The sequence below is a fragment of the Rattus norvegicus genome, chromosome 14 (assembly GCF_036323735.1).
Source record: "Rattus norvegicus strain BN/NHsdMcwi chromosome 14, GRCr8, whole genome shotgun sequence".
Taxonomy (NCBI): Eukaryota; Metazoa; Chordata; class Mammalia; order Rodentia; family Muridae; genus Rattus; species Rattus norvegicus.
The window spans coordinates 22,341,332-22,361,013 of record NC_086032.1 but is presented as its reverse complement, the minus strand read 5'-3'; the positions used below and the strand labels follow the sequence as shown (position 1 = coordinate 22,361,013).

General features: G+C 41.1%; 1 protein-coding gene across 3 annotated transcripts in view; it reads right to left on the bottom strand.

Annotated features, from left to right (window-relative positions):
* Nucleotides 1-18,104, bottom strand: part of Cenpc (centromere protein C) — a 58,613-nt gene extending 40,509 nt beyond the window's left edge. Inside the window, exons 1-3 of one of the 3 annotated variants that reach the window (XM_039091875.2) lie at nucleotides 17,869-18,104; nucleotides 10,742-10,785; nucleotides 8,765-8,835 (exon numbers count right to left, since the gene is read on the bottom strand). In XM_039091875.2, coding sequence (XP_038947803.1) covers nucleotides 8,765-8,835; nucleotides 10,742-10,785; nucleotides 17,869-17,886 — 133 coding nt within the window. In that variant the 5' untranslated portion in view covers nucleotides 17,887-18,104. 3 annotated transcript variants of the gene reach the window in all.
* Between the last annotated feature and the right edge of the window lie 1,578 nt (nucleotides 18,105-19,682).

The following is a 19,682-nucleotide window of genomic DNA, read 5'->3' as shown; positions in this document are numbered from 1 at the left end:
AACAAAGGCTCCACGGGTTTTGTACCTAGCAAGAGTCTTTATTTTACCAGGAGAACAAGAAACAGAACTAACAGAGCATGAGTCCACTCCTCAGAGACCTCGTCTCTGAGCACCGCTTCACTGGAAGCCAATGTCCCAGCCCGAGACGTAGGCTATGACAGGAAAGCACAGCATCTGCCATCTCTGACTCCCTCATCACGCTCGGCACCCACAGTGCTGTTTGTGATCGTTTACTATTTCATAATAAATAAACGTAAATTACTTTGCTATGAAGTAATAATACATCATCATTTTATAATAAACAAATGTAAATGTTAATGACCTCAAATTCAAATGATCCCTAGGATTCTATACTTCCTTCCATTATATTTTTCCATTATAGAAATGCTTGGATCTGTAAATATCTAACTTTATCCCTTTTTTCAGAATCTGGAATAGTTACATATGCGGCATAAGATTTTTCTTAGGTCTAAACACAAGCATTATGTGCATTTTACATGCACTTACACCAAAGAGCTGAAGACAATTTTGTGCACAAAGTGAGGTTTGACATTATTTTGCATTTGTGGTAAGATATTCATTTGGAAACTTCTATATTTCAAAGCACTTATGCTTTTGGATTTTCACATTAGGGACATATTTTCTTTTGTGAAAAATATGGCTCTATGGAGTTCCAGATTATCGGAACCTAGTGTGAATTGCAGATGGCATATACGTGTGGCTGCGTCAGGATGCTCCTCAATATACCAAAAGGTACAAAACGGACTGTTAATGATTACTCAAAGGTATAAGGAAGTTGTTCTATAGATTTAAATGGTAACACATGTTTTCATCTATACCTATCTGAAAGGCCATTAACGAGCTGAGGGGTTTGCAACCCCACAGGAAGAACAAGAAGACCCCGCAGAGCTCCCAGGGACTAAACCACCATCAAAAGAGAACACAAGGAGAGACCCATGGTTCCAGCCACAAATATAGCAGAGGATGGCCTTGTCAGGCATCAGTGGGAGGGGAGGCCTTTGGTTTTGCCAAGGCTCGATGCCCCAGTGTAGGGGAATGGCAGGGTGGTGAGGCAGGAGTGGGTGGGTGGGGGAGCACCCTCACAGAAGCAGGGGATGGATGGGAGAGGGGAGAACTGGGAAAGAGGATAACATTTGAAATGTAAATATATGAATATCCAATAAAAAAATACAAAAAAAAAAGAAGAAAATAAAGTAGTCAAAAGAAAAAAATTGTGTTCAAAAGAATACTGACATACATTGGTAAAACTTCTCAGAAAGGGTACATCTAATAAATGGTTTCAATTTTAATGTACTTGAAATCAGTGAAAGCAAAAGATAAAGGTAGCCCCAAACTCGCTGATCCCGGCCCACAGCTCACGGCTCCCAAACCCCTTGGGAGAGAGAGCTCACCCCCCGGACAGGTGGGCACTCCTGAGACTGCAGAGCAGGAGACACCACCAATACTGCCCACCCCTGCCCACATCCCTGGCCCAAAAGGAAACTGTATACGGCTTCGGGGAACAGGAAGATAGGGGCACTTGAACGGCAGATCCCCTGCAGTCCAGACACCGCCCGGACCTGAAGGGACCTGGTCAACGGTTCTCTGCACCCAAATCCCGTAAACCTTCAGAGGGGCAGACACGCCTGGGAAGCCAGAAGAGACTACACTCTGCCCACATTTCTGACTCCAGAGGAAAACACCTAATGCCATCTGGGACCCCGGTGCACGGGGGCCCACGGGAAAAGGTGGCGTAGGCCCTCCTAGTTGCCGCCCTTACCGAGAGCTCAAAAGCAGGCCCCCACGAGCAACTTGAGCCGTCGGACCACAGGTAAGACCAACTTTTCTGCTCCAAGCAACCTGCCTGGTGGACTCAGGACACAGGCCCACAGGAACAGCTGAAGATCTGTGGACAGGAAAAATTACACGCCCAAAAGCAGAACACTCTGTTCCCATAACTGGCTGAAAGAAATCAGGTCTACAGCACTCCTGACACACAGGCCTATAGGACAGTCTGTCAGAAATAGCAGAACAAGGTAACACCAGAGACAACCTGATGGCGAGAGGCAAGCGCAGGAACCCAAGCAACAGAAACCAAGACTACATGGCATCATCCAAGCCCAATTCTCCCACCAAAGCAAACATTGAGTATCCAAACACACCAGAAAAGCAAGATCTAGATTTAAAATCACATTTGATCATGATGATGGAGGACTTCAAGAAAGACATAAAGAGGGCTGGAGAGATGGCTCAGCGGTTAAGAGCACCCGACTACTCTTCCAGAGGTCCTGAGTTCAATTCACAGCAACCACATGGTGGCTCACAACCATCTGTAAAGAGATCCTATGCCCTCTTCTGGTGTATCTGAAGACAGCTACAGTGTACTTATATATAATAAATGAATAAATCTTTAAAAAAAAAAAAGACATAAAGACTCCCTTAGAGAAATGCAGGAAAACATAAATAAACAAGTAGAAGCCTATAGAGAGGAATCACAAAAATCCCTGAAAGAATTACAGGAAAACACAATCAAACAGTTGAAGGAATTAAAAATGGAAATATAAGCAATCAAGAAAGAACACATAGAAATAACCCTGGATATAGAAAACCAAAAGAAGAGACAAGGAGCTGTAGATACAAGCTTCACCAACAGAATACAAGAGATAGAAGAGAGAATCTCAGGAGCAGAAGATTCCATAGAAATCATCGACACAACTGACAAAGATAATGTAAAGCAGAAAAAGCTACTGGTCCAAAACATACAGGAAAGCCAGGACTCAATGAGAAGATCAAACCTAAGGATAATAGGTATAGAAGAGAGTGAAGACTCCCAGCTCAAAGGACCAGTAAATAGCTTCAACAAAATCATAGAAGAAAACTTCCCTAACCTAAAGAAAGAGATGCCCATAAGCATACAAGAAGCCCACAGAAATCCAAATAGATTGAACCAGAAGGAAACTCCTGCCGTCACATAATAGTCAAAATACCAAATGCACAAAATAAAAAAGAATATTAAAAGCAGTAAGGGGAAAAGGTCAAGTAACATATAAAGGCAGACCTATCAGAATCACACCAGACTTCTCACCAGAGTCTATGAAAGTCAGAAGATCCTGGACAGATGTCATACAGACCCTAATAGAACACAAATGCCAGCCCAGGTTACTGTATCCTGCAAAACTCTCAATTAACATAGACGGAGAAACCAAGATATTCCATGACAAAACCAAATTTATGCAATATCTTTCTACAAATCCAGCACTACAAAGGATAATAAATGGTAAAGACCAAAATAAGGAGGCAAGCTACACCCTAGAAGAAGCAAGAAACTAATCGTCTTGGCAACAAAACAAAGAGAAGAAAAGCACACAAACATAATCTCACATCCAAATATGAATAAAACAGGAAGTAATAATCACTATTCCTTAATATCTCTCAACATCAATGGTATCAACTCTCCAATAAAAAGACATAGATTAACAAACTGGATATGCAATGAGGACCCTGCATTCTGCTGCCTACAGGAAACACACCTCAGAGACAAAGACAGACACTACCTCAGAGTGAAAGGCTGGAAAACAACTTTCCACGCAAATTGTCGGAAGAAGCAAGCTGGAGTAGCCATATTTGATTCTAATATCAAATAAAATCAATTTTCAACTAAAAGTCATCAAAAAAGATAAGGAAGGACACTTCATATTCATCAAAGGAAAAATCCACCAAGATGAACTCTCAATCCTAAATATCTATACTCCAACTACAAGGGCACCTACATACATAAAAGAAACCTTACTAGGGGTTGGGGATCTAGCTCAGTGGTAGAGCGCAAGCGCAAGGCCCTGAGTTCGGTCCCCAGCTCCGAAAAAAAGAAAAGAAAAAAAGAAAAAAAAAAAAAAAAAGAAACCTTACTAAAGCTCAAAGCACACATTGCACATCACACAATAATAGTAGGAGATTTCAACACCCCACTCTCATCAATGGACAGATCATAGAAACAGAAATTAAACAGAGACATAGACAGACTAAGAGAAATCATGACTCAAATGGACTTAACAGATATTTATAGAACATTCTATCCTAAAACAAAAGGATATACCTTCTTCTCACCACCTCATGGTACTTTCTCCAAAATTGACCATATAATTGGTCATAAAACAGGCCTCAACAGATACAGAAAGATAGAAATAATACCATGCGTCCTAATCAGACCACCACAAGCTAAAGCTGGTCTTCAATAACAATAAGGAAAGAACACCCACATATACATGGAAGTTGAACAATGCTCTACTCAATGATAACCTGGTCAAGGAAGAAATAAAGAAAGAAATTAAAAACTTTTTAGAATTTAATGAAAATGAAGGTACAACATACCCAAACTTATGGGACACAATGAAAGCTGTGCTAAGAGGAAAACTCATAGCTCTGAGTGCCTGCAGAAAGAAACAGGAGAGAGCTTATGTCACCAGCTTGACAGCACACCTAAAAGCTCTAGAACAAAAAGAAGCAAATACACCCAGGAGAAGTACAAGGCAGGAAATAATCAAAAACGGAGCTGAAATCAACCAAGCAGAAACAAAAAGGACCATAAAAAGAATCAACAGAACCAAAAGTTGGTTCTTTGAGAAAATCAACAAGATAGATAAACCCTTAGCCAGACTAATGAGAGGACACAGAGAGTGTGTCCAAATTAACAAAATCAGAAATGAAAAGGGAGACATAACTACAGAATCAGAGGAAATTTAAAAAATCATCAGATCCTACTACAAAATCCTATATTCAACAAAACTTGAAAATCTGCAGGAAATGGACAATTTCCTAGACAGATACCAGGTACCGAAGTTAAATCAGGAACAGATAAACCATTTAAACAACCCCATAACTCCTAAGGAAATAGAAGCAGTCATTAAAGCAATCATTAAAGGTCTCCCAACCAAAAAGAGCCCAGGTCTAGACGGGTTCAGTGCAGAATTCTATCAGACCTTCATAGAAGACCTCATACCAATATTATCCAAACTATTCCACAAAATTGAAACAGAAAGAGTGCTACCGAATTCCTTCTATGAAGCCACAATTACTCTTATACCTAAGCCACACAAAGACCCAACAAAGAAAGAGAACTTCAGACCAATTTCCCTTATGAATATCGACGCAAAAATACTCAATAAAATTCTGGCAAACCGAATCCAAGAGCACATCAAGACAATCATCCACCATGATCAAGTAGGCTTCATCCCAGGCATGCAGGGATGGTTTAATATACGGAACACTATCAACGTGATCCATTATATAAACAAACTGAAAGAACAAAACCACATGATCATTTCATTAGATGCTGAGAAAGCATTTGACAAAATTCAACACCCCTTCATGATAAAAGTCCTGGAAAGAATAGGAATTCAAGGCCCAGACCTAAACATAGTAAAAACCATATACAGCAAACCAGTCGGTAACATTAAACTAAGTGGAGAGAAACTGAAGCAATCCCACTAAAACCAGGGACTAGACAAGGCTGCCCACTCTCTCCCTACTTATTCAATGTAGTTCTTGAAGTTCTAGCCAGAGCAATCAGACAACAAAAGGAGATCAAGGGGATACAGATCGGAAAAGAAGAGGTCAAAATATCACTATTTGCAGATGATATGATATTTAAGTGATCCCAAAAGTTCCACCAGAGAACTACTAAAGTTGATAAACAACTGCAGCAGAGTGCCTGGGTATAAAATTAACTCAAATAAATCAGTAGCCTTCCTCTACACAAAAGAGAAACAAGCCGAGAAAGAAATTAGGAAAACGACACCCTTCATAATAGACCCAAATAATATAAAATACCTCAGTGTGACTTTAACCAAGCAAGTAAAAGATCTGTATGATAAGACCTTCAAGCCTCTGAAGAAAGAAATTGAAGACCTCAGAAGATGGAAAGATCTCCCATGCTCATGGATTGGCAGGATTAATATAGTAAAAATGGCCATTTTACCAAAAGCAATCTACAGATTCAATGCAATCCCCATCAAAATACCAGTCCAATTCTTCAGAGAGTTAGACAGAACAATTTGCAAATTCATCTGGAATAACAAAAAACCCAGGATAGCTAAAACTATCCTCAACAATTAAAGGACTTCTGGGGGAATCACTATCCCTGAACCCAAGCAGTATTACAGAGCAATAATGATAAAAACTGCATGGTATTGGTATAGAGACAGACAGATAGACCAGTGGAATAGAATTGAAGACCCAGAAATGAACCCACACACCTATGGTCACTTGATTTTTGACAAAGGAGCCAAAACCATTCAACGGAACAAAGACAGCATTTTCAGCAAATGGTGCTGGTTCAACTGGAGGTCAGCATGTAGAAGAATGCAGATCAATTCATGCTTATCACCCTGTACAAAGCTTCAGTCCAAGTGGATCAAGGACATCCACATCAAACCAGATACACTCAAGCTAATAGAAGAAAAACTAGGGAAGCATCTCAAACACATGGGCACTGGAGAAAATTTCATGAAGAAAACACCAATGGCTTATGCTCTAAGATCAAGAATCGACAAATGGGATCTCATAAAACTGCAAAGCTTCTGTAAGGCAAAGGACACTGTGGTTAGGACAAAATGGCAACCAACAGATTGGGAAAAGATCTTTACCAATCCTACAACAGATAGAGGGCTTATATCCAAAATATACAAAGAACTCAAGAAGTTAGACCGCAGGGAGACAAATAACCCTATTAAAAAATGGGGTTCAGAGCTAAACAAACAATTCACAGCTGAGGAATGCCGAATGGCTGAGAAATACCTAAAGAAATGTTCAACATCTTTAGTCATAAGGGAAATGCAAATCAAAACAACCCTGAGATTTCACCTCACACCAGTGAGAATGGCTAAGATCAAAAACTCAGGTGACAGCAAATGCTGGCGAGGATGCGGAGAAAGAGGAACACTCCTCCATTGTTGGTGGGGTTGCAGACTGGTACAACCATTCTGGAAATCAGTCTGGAGGTTGCTCAGAAAATTGGACATTGAAGTACCTGAGGACCCAGCTATACCTCTCTTGGGCATATACCCAAAAGATGCCCCAACATATAAAAAAGACACGTGCTCCACTATGTTCATAGCAGCCTTATTTATAATAGCCAGAAGCTGGAAAGAACCCAGATGCCCTTCAACAGAGGAATGGATACAGAAAATGTGGTACATCTACACAATGGAATATTACTCAGCTATCAAAAACAATGACTTTATGAAATTCATAGGCAAATGGATGGAACTGGAAAATATCATCCTGAGTGAGCTAACCCAATCACAGAAGAACACACATGGTGTGCACTCATTGATAAGTGGCTATTAGCCCAAATGCTTGAATTACCCTAGATCCCTAGAACAAACGAAACTCAAGACGGATGATCAAAATGTGAATGCTTCACTCCTTCTTTAAAAGGGGAACGAGAATACCCTTGGCAGGGAATAGAGAGGCAAACATTAAAACAGAGACTGAAGGAACACCCATTCAGAGCCTGCCCCACATGTGGCCCATACATATGCAGCCACCCAATTAGACAAGATGGATGAAGCAAAGAAGTGCAGACCAACAGGAGCCGGATGTAGATCGCTCCTGAGAGACACAGCCATAATATGGCAAATACATAGGCGAATGCCAGCAGCAAACCACTGAACTGAGAATAGGAACCCTGTTGAAGGAATCAGAGAAAGAACTGGAAGAGCTTGAAGGGGCTCGAGACCCCATATGAACAATAATGCCAAGCAACCAGAGCTTCCAGGGACTAAGCCACTACCCAAAGACTATACATGGACTGACCCTGGACTCTGACCTCATAGGTAGCAATGAATAGCCTAGCAAGAGCACCGGTGGAAGGGGAAGCCCTTGGTCCTGCCAAGACTGAACCCCCAGTGAATGTGATTGCTGGGGGGAGGGTGGTAATAGGGGGAGGGGGAGGGGTTAGGGGGATGTTGGCCCCGAAACCAGGAAGGGGAATACAATCAAAATGTAAATAAAGTTAATAAAGATAAAAAAAAAAAAGAAAAGAAAGAAAATAAAAATTATCCTTTACTCACTGGAAAAAAAAGATAAAGGTAATCTGATTCAAAAAAGAAATTTAAAATTAATTAGTGAGAAAAAAAATGTTTTTCTCATTACATTTAGGATTGATCATATATGTCTTGTGATTTAAAACTTACCTCTAACAAGTTGTAAAAACTTATATGAAACAATTGTACTAGACAAAAGGGTCATAACAGAGATACGTCCTCCTTGTACACCACCATTAATTCAACTCCTATTATTTATTAATACAAAGGCTAAATTCATAGTCATCATCATAACTTAGACGTGATTGCCTTTCCTTCCCATTTCCCACCTTCACACAATGACACTGTAATTTTAGGAAATGACATTCAGAACTCAAAGCAAATTGAACAATTGATATAATGAAAATTAAAGGCTTACAGAAAATATCTATTTTAGAATAAGAAGGACCTCTAATTACATCTGTGTGTGTGTGAAATGAGAAAACAGAAGCAAAACCAAACTTAAAGGTCAGAGGGAAGTTTTATCTGTTTATCTAATAATTTTGTTCACATGCTTGAAATGCCCGTATAATGTTTGTCTACATGATAAAATTTCCTTTGATCCTTAAAAAAAAAGGAAGGAAGGAAGGAAGGAAGGAAGGAAGGAAGGAAGGAAGGAAGAAAGGAAGAAAGAAAGAAAGAAAGAAAGAAAGAAAGAAAGAAAGAAAGAAATGAAACCTTACTCTGTTCTTCAAAACAATCTTGTAAGATTTCCAGCATGTTCTGGCCTTGCTTTGTAGGAATGTTGGGTGCTCTAATAAAAAAGAAAAAGGAAATATATCATTTCTGTAAGATGCTTGTTACTTTTTGTCTGCTTGAAAATGTTAATTTTAAATAAGAAAAAATATCTCTACAATTGAACACAAGACACTTGAAAGTCTAAGAGCCCATCAAACCCATCCTATTTGTATGCAATATTTAAAAAGTTATGTAATAACCTACTCAAAGCTGAATATCCGTATCTAAAATTGGATCAGACAATTGCTATATTTCAATAAAAATCCCTGCTTTTGAAAAAAGTAACTTGGTTCTGAATCATAGGCAATTTGAGCTATAACTATAGGCACGTATGCGTCTTTAATGAAGCCTTTACAGACACCGGTCTCAACATCTCCAAGAAACATATCTTCTCTGCAACTTTTCAAGTGCACTCTGTATTCAATAGTATTAATTTAGTTAATCAATAATTTATGAATGAATAGAAATAGCTTAAATTAAATGATATATTGATTTAATATTACCATATACATATTTACTCATGTTTTTCTGGTTCTATACGTACCCACTCATGTGTTTATGTTTAGAAATGACTAATGTATTTCCACCTCATCCCAACTTTATTGTCTGCCTAGACACTGCTCAGTCTTCCAAACCCCCAAGAGCCACATACCTTAGCATCACTCTTGGGGCTGTCCAAGATTTATATAAATCAAAATTAATTCTCATGAGGTGTCTGGAAGATACTTTGCAATAAAGAACATGCTACTAGGGCATTCCACATCCCTCACTAATATGGACTCCGTCTCCCCAGTGATGCAATTGTGGTTTTCATCTTTAAAGCACTCTACCCCTGAGCTTGGTCACCTAGAGACTTTTCAGAGGCAAGAGTCTGCTTGTTGTGTGGCCATTAAAAGACGTAAAACTTTTAACTGATTTAATCAGCATGGTAGTCAGTCAGTAACTATCTTGCATGGATCATTTCGGTTTCCTTGTGTGTTATTCTGCCCAGTGTATGACCTCTGGAGGCTCACTATCAACCAGAGACAGGATACTGAATGGTTTGGTAACCACAGGACCCCTGTGTCACCCTTTCAGAAACATATCTACTTCTCACTAACTGCCTTCACTCCTTTTCACATCCTGTCACTCCTAACCCATGTCCAGCAATTATGTCTTTCATTTCTAAATTTCTATCATTTAAAAAGTAAGTATCCATAGAAATGAAATGGTATAGTATAAAATATTTTGCACTGACTCTTTTTACTCAGTATAATTCTCTAGGAAGTAACCCAAGTTATTACACGAATTATTGCAGAATAATATTCTATGCTATAAACATATCACAGAGTTTAACCATTTCCCTGAAGGACATCTCGATTTCAGTATGATTTAGATATACGCCTCTAAAAACGCCTGACAAACTTTTGTTTAAAATTACTCTAAACCTTTAAATGTTTCATTAATATCAAAAACACAAATTTTACATAATTTCTTACATGGCTAGCTACACTTCAAATAGCTAAATTATATATAAAACTTTTATAGCATGAACTGTCACTTTATTATCCTAAGTCATATTTTTGCCCACTAAGTAATTTTACTAGTATACAGAAAAAATATCTGTCAAACAAGAATGCAAGTTCTTTATGGTCTAAAATTATTGAAACAAGTATACTTCACTAATATTACCATTTTGTGCTATTAATATATCAGTGTTCAGTGCTTCTTGTTCATGATTCTATGTAAGTAATTTTTCTTACTTCCACTAAATTATTACACAATTTGTGTTAATATTTCTCTCTTTTATAAAATAATTAAAAGACCAAACAATCAGTGGGCATAGAAATTAATCAAAGATAACAACTTTTTTTTTGTTCTTCAAATCCATTTTCTAGAGATGAACATAAGTCACCTCAAAAGTTCAAGTATAAACATGTTACCTGGAAGGCCGGCAAAATCTTCTGTGGTAGTTCTTTAGATGATCCTGAAAGAAAAGTTTATTAGTTTCTTAAACTACAACCAAATACAACTCATCTTCAAAGTAATCCTGTACAATACACAATTAATAAGAGAACACATTTTTCATGCACTCATTTAACAAGTATCTGTCAACTGCCCAATATAATACCATAAAGAATTCTAGGCAGGCAAGACAGCTAGTAAGGAGCTTGCCCCCCACAATCCAAGCTTCGATTCCCGAACCCAAGTCCAGGTGGAAAAAAAGAACTGGCTCCACCAAGTTGTCTGTTGTCCCCTGTTATCTATATGACCCATGAGCACATACACACACACACACACACATACATACACACACACACACACATATACACATACATACACACACACATACATACACACATACACATATATACATACACACACACATACACACACATACATACACACACACATACACACACACATACATACACACACACACACACACACACACACACACTGTATAAAATAGCAAGGCATAAAACAATAATAAAAATGGACTAGAAAACCATATACCAAAAAAAAAAACCCATAATTTCTGAAAGACTGAAAATGGAGCAAGCATGATAAATAATGAAATTGAACAAAAGCAGCAGCAACCTAAAGAGCGGAATATCCTCAATGAGGGGACTCATCTGCCCAAAGAAAAGCCACAGAGGGGCAGAACAAAGACCTTTAGCTAATGCAGGAGTAAGACAAGCAAACAGCAGTGGAGCGATCCCCAGGCACAGAGATGCTCATCTGTAGTTCCAGAACTTGCAGAGACACCGCTTTGATATCAGCCTGGGATGTTCAAAATAGTGAGGCTCTGCCTTAGTAGAAGTAGATAGGTGAGATCAGGTCTGTTTTTAAAGCATTGTGTAAACTGATGGCACGCCATGGTAGCATGAAGGGGAAAGTTCTTATTGTAGGTATGACTTAGAACAGCCAGAGACCTCTGGAAGAGTCCAGAGGGGAGGGAAAAAGTAGACTGAACATGGCCAGCAGACTGGACCTGGCCAAGGCTCTACGCAAGTGAGTGAGAATAGCCAGGGATCAAGAACAGAGGAAACAGTGAGAGAATCAGGAGCAGAGAGAGAGAGAGAGAGAGAGAGAGAGAGAGAGAGAGAGAGAAGAGCAGGGTTAGAACTAGGAAGGGAAGCATGTGAGATGGAAGTAAGAAGGGCCACTGAAATGTGTACCAGGAACTTGTGATGCTAAGAGAGCCTGGGTGGAGTGGAAGGGGAAGCCCTGGGTCCTGCTAAGACTGAACCCCCAGTGAACTAGACTGGTGGGGGGAGGGCGGCAATGGGGGGAGGGTTGGGAGGGGAACACCCATAAGGAAGGGGAGGGGGAGGGGGATGTTTGCCCGGATACCGGGAAAGGGAATAACACTCGAAATGTATATAAGAAATACTCAAGTTAATAAAAAAAAAAAAAATTAAAAAAAAAAAGAAGAAGAAGAAGGGTAGAGGGATGGGATAGGGGGCTTATGTCCAGGAAACTGGGAAAGGGAATAACATTTGAAATGTAAATTTAAAAAAATCCAATAAAAGAAAAATAAAAAATAAAAAAAAAAAAAAGAGAGCCTGGGTGGCAACATGTGCTTGGTACACTGACAGGCACCACAGAGAGCCATATGTCCTTTCTGCCACAAGGGAAGTAACTCTTTTTGGTAGCAGGGAGCCAGCTTCAGAAGTTCCTGAGGAATGCTGGCTTTTCACTTAACTGCCAGAAATCCTCCTATAATCCAGTAGAGCTAATTTCTGGGTATCTGGACTGCCTTTGGAGTTTGAAGAACTGGAGTTTCCTTTGGACCTAACAAGGATACTTATAAAACAGATGACCTACAGCTGCACATCTCGCAAACAGTATCCTGATGTCTAAGTCTCGAAAATGATCAACACCTGTATATTACTAGACATTTAAATCTCTAAAACAGCAAAATGTCCCACGAGAAAACTTAATGCCAAAGAAAAAAATGGAGAAAACTTAAAAATAGGAAGAGTAATACTGTTGTGGTTTGCCTGAAGTTACTGTATTTTGATGCTAATTCCACTGCCCCAAGGACAGCTGCCTAGTCAAGGACTCAGTACTCAGGTGACTTCAACAGAACCACCTCTCCATTGAATCTGTAAAGTACTGGTGAGGGGCAGGTACAGGATAGAAGGAGGCCTGTCATTGGAGGAGAAGGAAGGATGGGCGGGAGGGAAGTTTGAAGGAAGAGGAGGAGACTAGAACAGAAAGGAGAAGAGACAGAAGAGGAGGAGGAAACTGTGGCAGGACAACCGAGGCTGACCGTAAAGATCTTGCTCTGTGTATTTACAGGTTGTTATCAATGTTCTTAAGGGATGGATGGTACCGGGCTTTGTATGTTTAAGTGGGCAATTATATCTTATCAACTGGGTCAAATATTGTGTTGTGTGTTCTTTTATGTGATGGTTTGAGTGTAGGAAAGTGTGTGGAGGCAGGAGACACTGGGCCGCCGAGGAGTTAGGATGTGTTTCCGCCAAGATATCTCACAGATATCTTGGGGCACGGCGGAGCTGGGCCTAGCGAGGTAAAAGACAACTATACTTTTTATATTTTTTATAATTTTACAACAACACTGAGTCACTACAGTTTCAATCGACAGGGATACCTACACTGTTTGGTTTCACCTATTATTCATATTGAATTGCTTAGGAAAGGAAGAAAATACAAAGCAAATTAGATATTAAGACACATGAAGGGCCATGGAAATGGCCCAGTGGGTAAAAGCACTACTATTCTGAAGGGCACTATTCTGAAAAACACTATCCTGTCAACAGAGTTGGATTCCCAGAATCCTTATAAAAGGTGAAAAACCTCCAAACCAACAAAGACAGCACATCCCCACTCCCACCACCACAATAAAAAATGGTACCTCATGAAACAGAAAAGCTTCTGCAAAGCTAAAGACACCATCTATAGGACAAAATGAGAATCCACAGAGTGGGAAAAGTTCTTCCCAATCCTAGAGCTGACAGAAGACTACTATCCAAAATATATAAAGAATGTGGGAAATTAGACACCAACAACCAAATAACCCAATTAAAAATGACCAGAGAATTCTCAACAGAGAAGCCTCTTAATGGCAGAGAAGCACTTGAAGAAATGTTCAGTGTCATTAATCATCAAGAAAATACAAATCAAAACAACTCTGAGATTCTACCTTACACCAATCAGAATGGCTAAGATAAAAAACTCAAGAGATAGTACCTGCTGGCTGAGGAGAAAGAAGAACACGCCTCCATTGCTGATGGGATTGCAACCACTTTAGAAATCAATTTGTTCGTTTCTCAGAAAATTGGGAATAGTTCTACTCCAAGACCCGGCTATATAAGCCACTCTTGGGCACGTAGCCAAATGATGCCCCACCGTACCACAAGGACACTTGCTCAACTAGGTTCATAGCAGCTTTACTCATAAGAACAACACCCTCGATGTCCCTCAACGAAGAATAGATAAAGAAAATGTGGCCCATCTACACAATGGAATACTACTCAGCTGTTAAAAACAAAGACATAATGAAATGTGCAGGCAAATGGGTGGAACTAGAAAATATCACAATGAGGTAACCTAAACCCAGAAAGACAAGCATGGTATGTACTCATGATGAACAGTAGCCACCAAGTACAAGGTAACCATACTATAATCCACAGACCAAAGAAACTAAGTAATAAGGAGTGCCCAAGAGAGGATACATGACTCTCACTCAGAAGGGGAAATAATACAGAGGTGGATGGAGGCAGGGAACTTGGTGGGAGAGGGCATGAGAACAGGGATGGGATTGGGTATGGGGAGAGGAAGGCTGCAGAGGGCTGGGAAAGAGAACAGAAACTGGTGGGGGCATCTCTGCCCTAACTGGAGACCTGGGGGTGGGGGAGGCACAACACTCGCTGGAGTCTATGGGGGTGATCCTAGCAGTGGGGTATATGGAAACTGAAGTGCCACCTCCTGTAGCCAGCCAGGCAGGCCCCAACCTACACACCAAACCTTTTGAAATTTGCCCTGCCTACAAGATGTGCAGAGATAAAGATGGAGCGATGGAGCTGAAGTTGAGGGAGCAGCCTACCCCAACCTAGGACCCACCCCATTTGAGGAACCCAACCCCTGACACTGTACTGATGCTCTGCTCTGCTTGCCAACAGGAGCCTAGCATAACTGTCTCCTGAGAGGCTTCATCCAGCAACAGATGGAGACAGACGCAGAGGCCACAGTCAAACATCAGGCAGAGCTTGGGGGCTCCGGGACTCTTCCATAAGAGTAGAGGATAGAACTGACCGGAGGAGGGAAAGAGGTGGTGTTAGGGGGAGTGGGAGGTGGGGGGATGGGACACTGCAGGAAGACCTACAGAGTACAGAGTCAACTAACCTGGGCCCATGGGGGCTCACTGAGACTGAACCACCCACCAAAGAGCATGTGGGGGCTAGTTACACATTTGTAGATCTGTTTGATCTTCATGTTGGTCCCCTAACAGCTAGAGCAGGGGCTGTCTCTTTGACTCCATTGCCTGCCATTGGATCCACTCCCCTAGCTCAACCGGCCTAAGTGGGAGAGGATGTGCTTAGTCCTGCTTCCACTCGACATCCAATTGAGGGCTAGTACTCAACCATGGGAAAGAGAGGTGTGCTGGGGGGGGGGGGGGGGGGGAGACTTCCCCTTCTCTGAGGGGACTTAGACTGGGGTGTAAAGTGAATTAATTAATTAATTAATGAAAAAATAAACAGGATGAAGATTTTGTCTTGAGATAATTTCTTTCCAGAGCTTTTATACCAAATTGTGTGCCACATTAGCACACAAAAAAGCTGTACCAGGAATGGAGTTTAGATGGTAGAAATGTTTCCTAGCATTCTAGAATCTCTGAGTCAGATCCCCAGAACCCGTAAACATGAGGTGGTGGTAAACTTTCAATCCCAACATTTACAAAGAATGGACAGGAGAGTTTAAGGCCAGTCTGGGAAACATGAGACTCTCTGTTTCAAAAAAAAAAGGGGGGGGGGTGGTACCAAAAGTTGGACTTGGTGATCTTGCAGACCCATAACCCCAGTACTTAGAAGGTGGATGCAGGAGTTCAAAGCCATCCTTGCCTACATAGTGAGTTCTTGTTGAAGGCCATCCTGGGTTACACGAGACACTGTCCCAAAACCAAACAACAACAAAAAGATATGCCAGATAAATAAGACAAAAGCTTAAATAAAAATTCTTAAAGGCAAAAGTCCATAATCTTCATAAAGTGTTTAAAAACAAAAGATGGAATCTAGGGAGCAAACTAAAGGAAAAAAAAATACCTAACAGTTTGGCTTCGTTACAAGCTTTCTCTTAGTGTCAAGATTAAACCTAGGACACATAAAACTCTACAGCACTGTATGACAGCCCCATAGCTGTGGCATGTTTACAATAGTCCCAGCATTTTTTATTTAATGGAAACGTTTAAAGCAAACACTCAGGTCTCTTTCTGGTATTCATCAATGTGAGAAATAAACCCAATCCTGAGAATGTTAAAGTACACAAGCTTCCAAACCTCGATTTATAAAACTTCTATGTTCAGCAAAATTGAAGGATCACAAATCTGCACCCTGCAACAGGTTTGAAACATGAACCCCTGCACCTCTTAGTCTGTTAAGCAGGAAAACTTTTAGGACAAAATAGGTCCCCTGCTCAGAACACTGAGCACCTACTAGAATGTCAGTGACTTAGGCACACTTAAAAGCAGGTGGTCACCAAGACAAATACGGCTCCTTAACTCTGAGTTCTAATTTAAAAAAATATTTATTTGAAAGTACAAACAGTCAACTTTAATTTATCCTTCAATTGATGTCAATTTAAGTTTCTTCTGCTATGATACTGCACTTCTCAAAAACAAAACAAAACAAAAAAAAAACACAAAACAAAACTGTGCAATAGTTTTTTGGTTTGGTTTGCGCCTATACATATCCACTAAGTGTTCTGGAACACTTCCCATCCTCTCCATCGTCCACACCCCAACTCCAAGCCTACTCTGGCAAACACAAAAGTTCCTTTGAATATGACAAAATATGTCTAAGGTAGGAAATTATCTTGAAAACCCTTGTATATAAAAACATCTGAGAACATTCTCCAGCTCATCCTTCCATTTATCTTCTAAATAGACAACGCACAGACGTCAGAAGTACAAAACTCCTAACAGTCGTAGGGTTATAATTGGCATATGATAATGTACAGCGGGCTTTGTTAAGCTTCGTTCTTTATGGCTTTAATGTTTCTTTTCTCTGATCACGTGCAACGTAAATAATATACATGATTTTGCAGAATACACACTCTACTGTCTTTTCATACATGTTCAAACATACACACACACACACACACACACACACAACTACATAATAGGAAACCATCAATGAAGATTTTTTTAAAAAGAAAAATAGAACTGCTAGATTAGGACAGAAATAAGGCATAGTAATCATAGAAAACTTGTAATGAGTATCGAGTGTGTCAAGAAACATAAAAGTTGCAAGTTATGGTCCAGGTCAAACATTTCGAAGTTGGCACCTTTCAAAATATGGTTGCCTTATATAAAGCTTTATCCTTAACAGGTGTCCCATAAATATTAGACTCTTCACATAAAATAGTATTTCGACAAATAACGTCGAATAAAGGGTTTAGCTTTGTTTTGATGGAGAAATTAATACTTGAGGTTTTCCAGACCATCAAGGCTGACTGACTTGTACAATAGTCATGACTATTTGGAAGACTGCAGAACGGGAAAAGGCTGAAACGTAGACACTGGAACAAGCTCTTCAGAGAAAAAAAGCAGGCACGGATGAGATTAGGATGTACAACCTTGGGACTACCAGTTCAGTCACTTCAGGTACCGGTAAACAATCACATCTGATTTGTTACCTGTGCAGTTCTCAATACACCCCGACAAGCCCCACCCGACTCTGGCCAGCGGGAAAAGGCACCCGCCCCATCCCACCCCTCCGCACCTCTCACAAGCCGGACGCAGCCCCCGCCCCGCGTCCCGATCGCTCGAGCACGAGACGACCGACTCACTCATCGCGCAGGCCCGACCCAGACCCGCACTTACCAGATGGAACGAGGCCATGGTTCCGGCCCACTAGGCCCAACGGAGGCCTGAGAGGGAAACCCAAGCAGGCCAGGGTTCCAGGAGGTTAAAAATCACTCAGCTAGCGTTAGATTGCGGACGGAGGCTTCCCAAGAACCGCCAGACCTGCACTTAAGACAGCCCTGAACAAACAGCAGAGACCAGCCTGGAGGGAAAAAAATTTTCAAATGAGCCACGCATGCGCACAAGCCTAGCTCAGCCAACTTGACAGCGGCCGTTACTTGCGTTTTCAGATTCCCGCCCTTGGCCCCGCCCCGTCTCCTGCTATCCACCTATCAACCCGCCTTTCTCAGGCCGCCCCGCCCTCCCTCCCTACGCCTTGCCTTTTTACTGTCGTCCCACCCTCCCACCCATCGCCCCGCCTCTCGCCCATCGCACCTCCTCTCGCCCGTCCTCCTGCCACTCTCCCGTCGCCCCGCCTCCCTCCCGTCGCCACGCCTCTCGCCTGTCGGCACGCCTCTCGCTGGTGGGCTTGGAGAGTGCTGGGCGCTCCTTCCCTCCTGCGTCTCCTTTCTTCAGCCTCTTTGCTGCGTCTACCGCTACTTGTATCTAAAATGCAGGTATTGAGCACCACCTTTGCTCCTTGAGATAAATGTATAATAAATAATACATCCCAGCAGTTTTATTACGGATTAATAGGTAATACTAAAAAGGATTAGAAGTAGAAATTGCTGGCGTTTTGAGCAGATAACTCTACGCAGATTCGTCAGCTACAACCAGTCCATCTATGCATTATCTCAGAAAATAATGTCTTCGATCTTTTTCAAGTATTTAGAAATTATTTATGAAGCATCATTGCAAGCAGAATGATTGGCATAAATTATATGTATAACAGTACAACGAACATAGATCTTTTTAAGAGAAAGTGGCTGCTTCTGTCTTATGCGAAAATTGGAAAACAAAAATACACACGGATATGTGTTTTGTCTTCTCCACGTGACTCTAGGTGACCCACCATACACAAGTCACCTAGAGTCACATGGTCGCGCCTGAAGCTGATCTATTTCCTAAGGAGACAGAATGCAAAAAGTAGATAGATAGATAGATAGATAGATAGATAGATAGATAGATAGATAGGCAGGCAGGCAGACAGACAGACAGACAGACAGACAGACAGGTAGGTAGGTAGGTAGGTAGGTAGGTAGGTAGGGTCTGGAGCGATGTCTCTGTGGTCAAGAGCTCTTGCTGCACTTTCAAAGGAGCAAAGTTCGGTTCCCAGCACCCACAAAGCAATTCAACCATTCGTAGCTCCAGTTCCGGGGGATCTGACGTCCTCGGCTGTCAGCAAGCACGCACGCGATGTCCTTGCATACATGCAGACAAAGCAATCATTCCTATAAAAAAATATTTAATTGCAGATTATTTTAGAATGATGGAGTTCAATACAAGCTAAATGTGCTCATGATGTCTGCCGAGCTTGCCAGTCAGATCCGCCAGAGGGCAGCAGAGGTGCTGCAAACTTAGTTACCTAGTCACTTTGTCCTATTCTCCAAGGGGAGGCAACGGAATCCAGGCAATCTATAAATTGTACAACAGCTACGATTAGATACATGTCGAAGAGGAGTCAGCTGATCCTGGCAGCTTAAACAGAGGCTTTCTCCTGTGTTGAAAATAATTTTGAGACTGTTTTCCTTAATTGCAACAGTGCCCTTCGTGGGAATTTTGAACAAGACCTGTAACTAAAATGTAAGCGAACAATGCTGAATTGTCAGCATGCATACATTGAAGAAGCAGTTGAGAGTGAATCGACTCCAGAGAGTCACGTCAAAATGTTC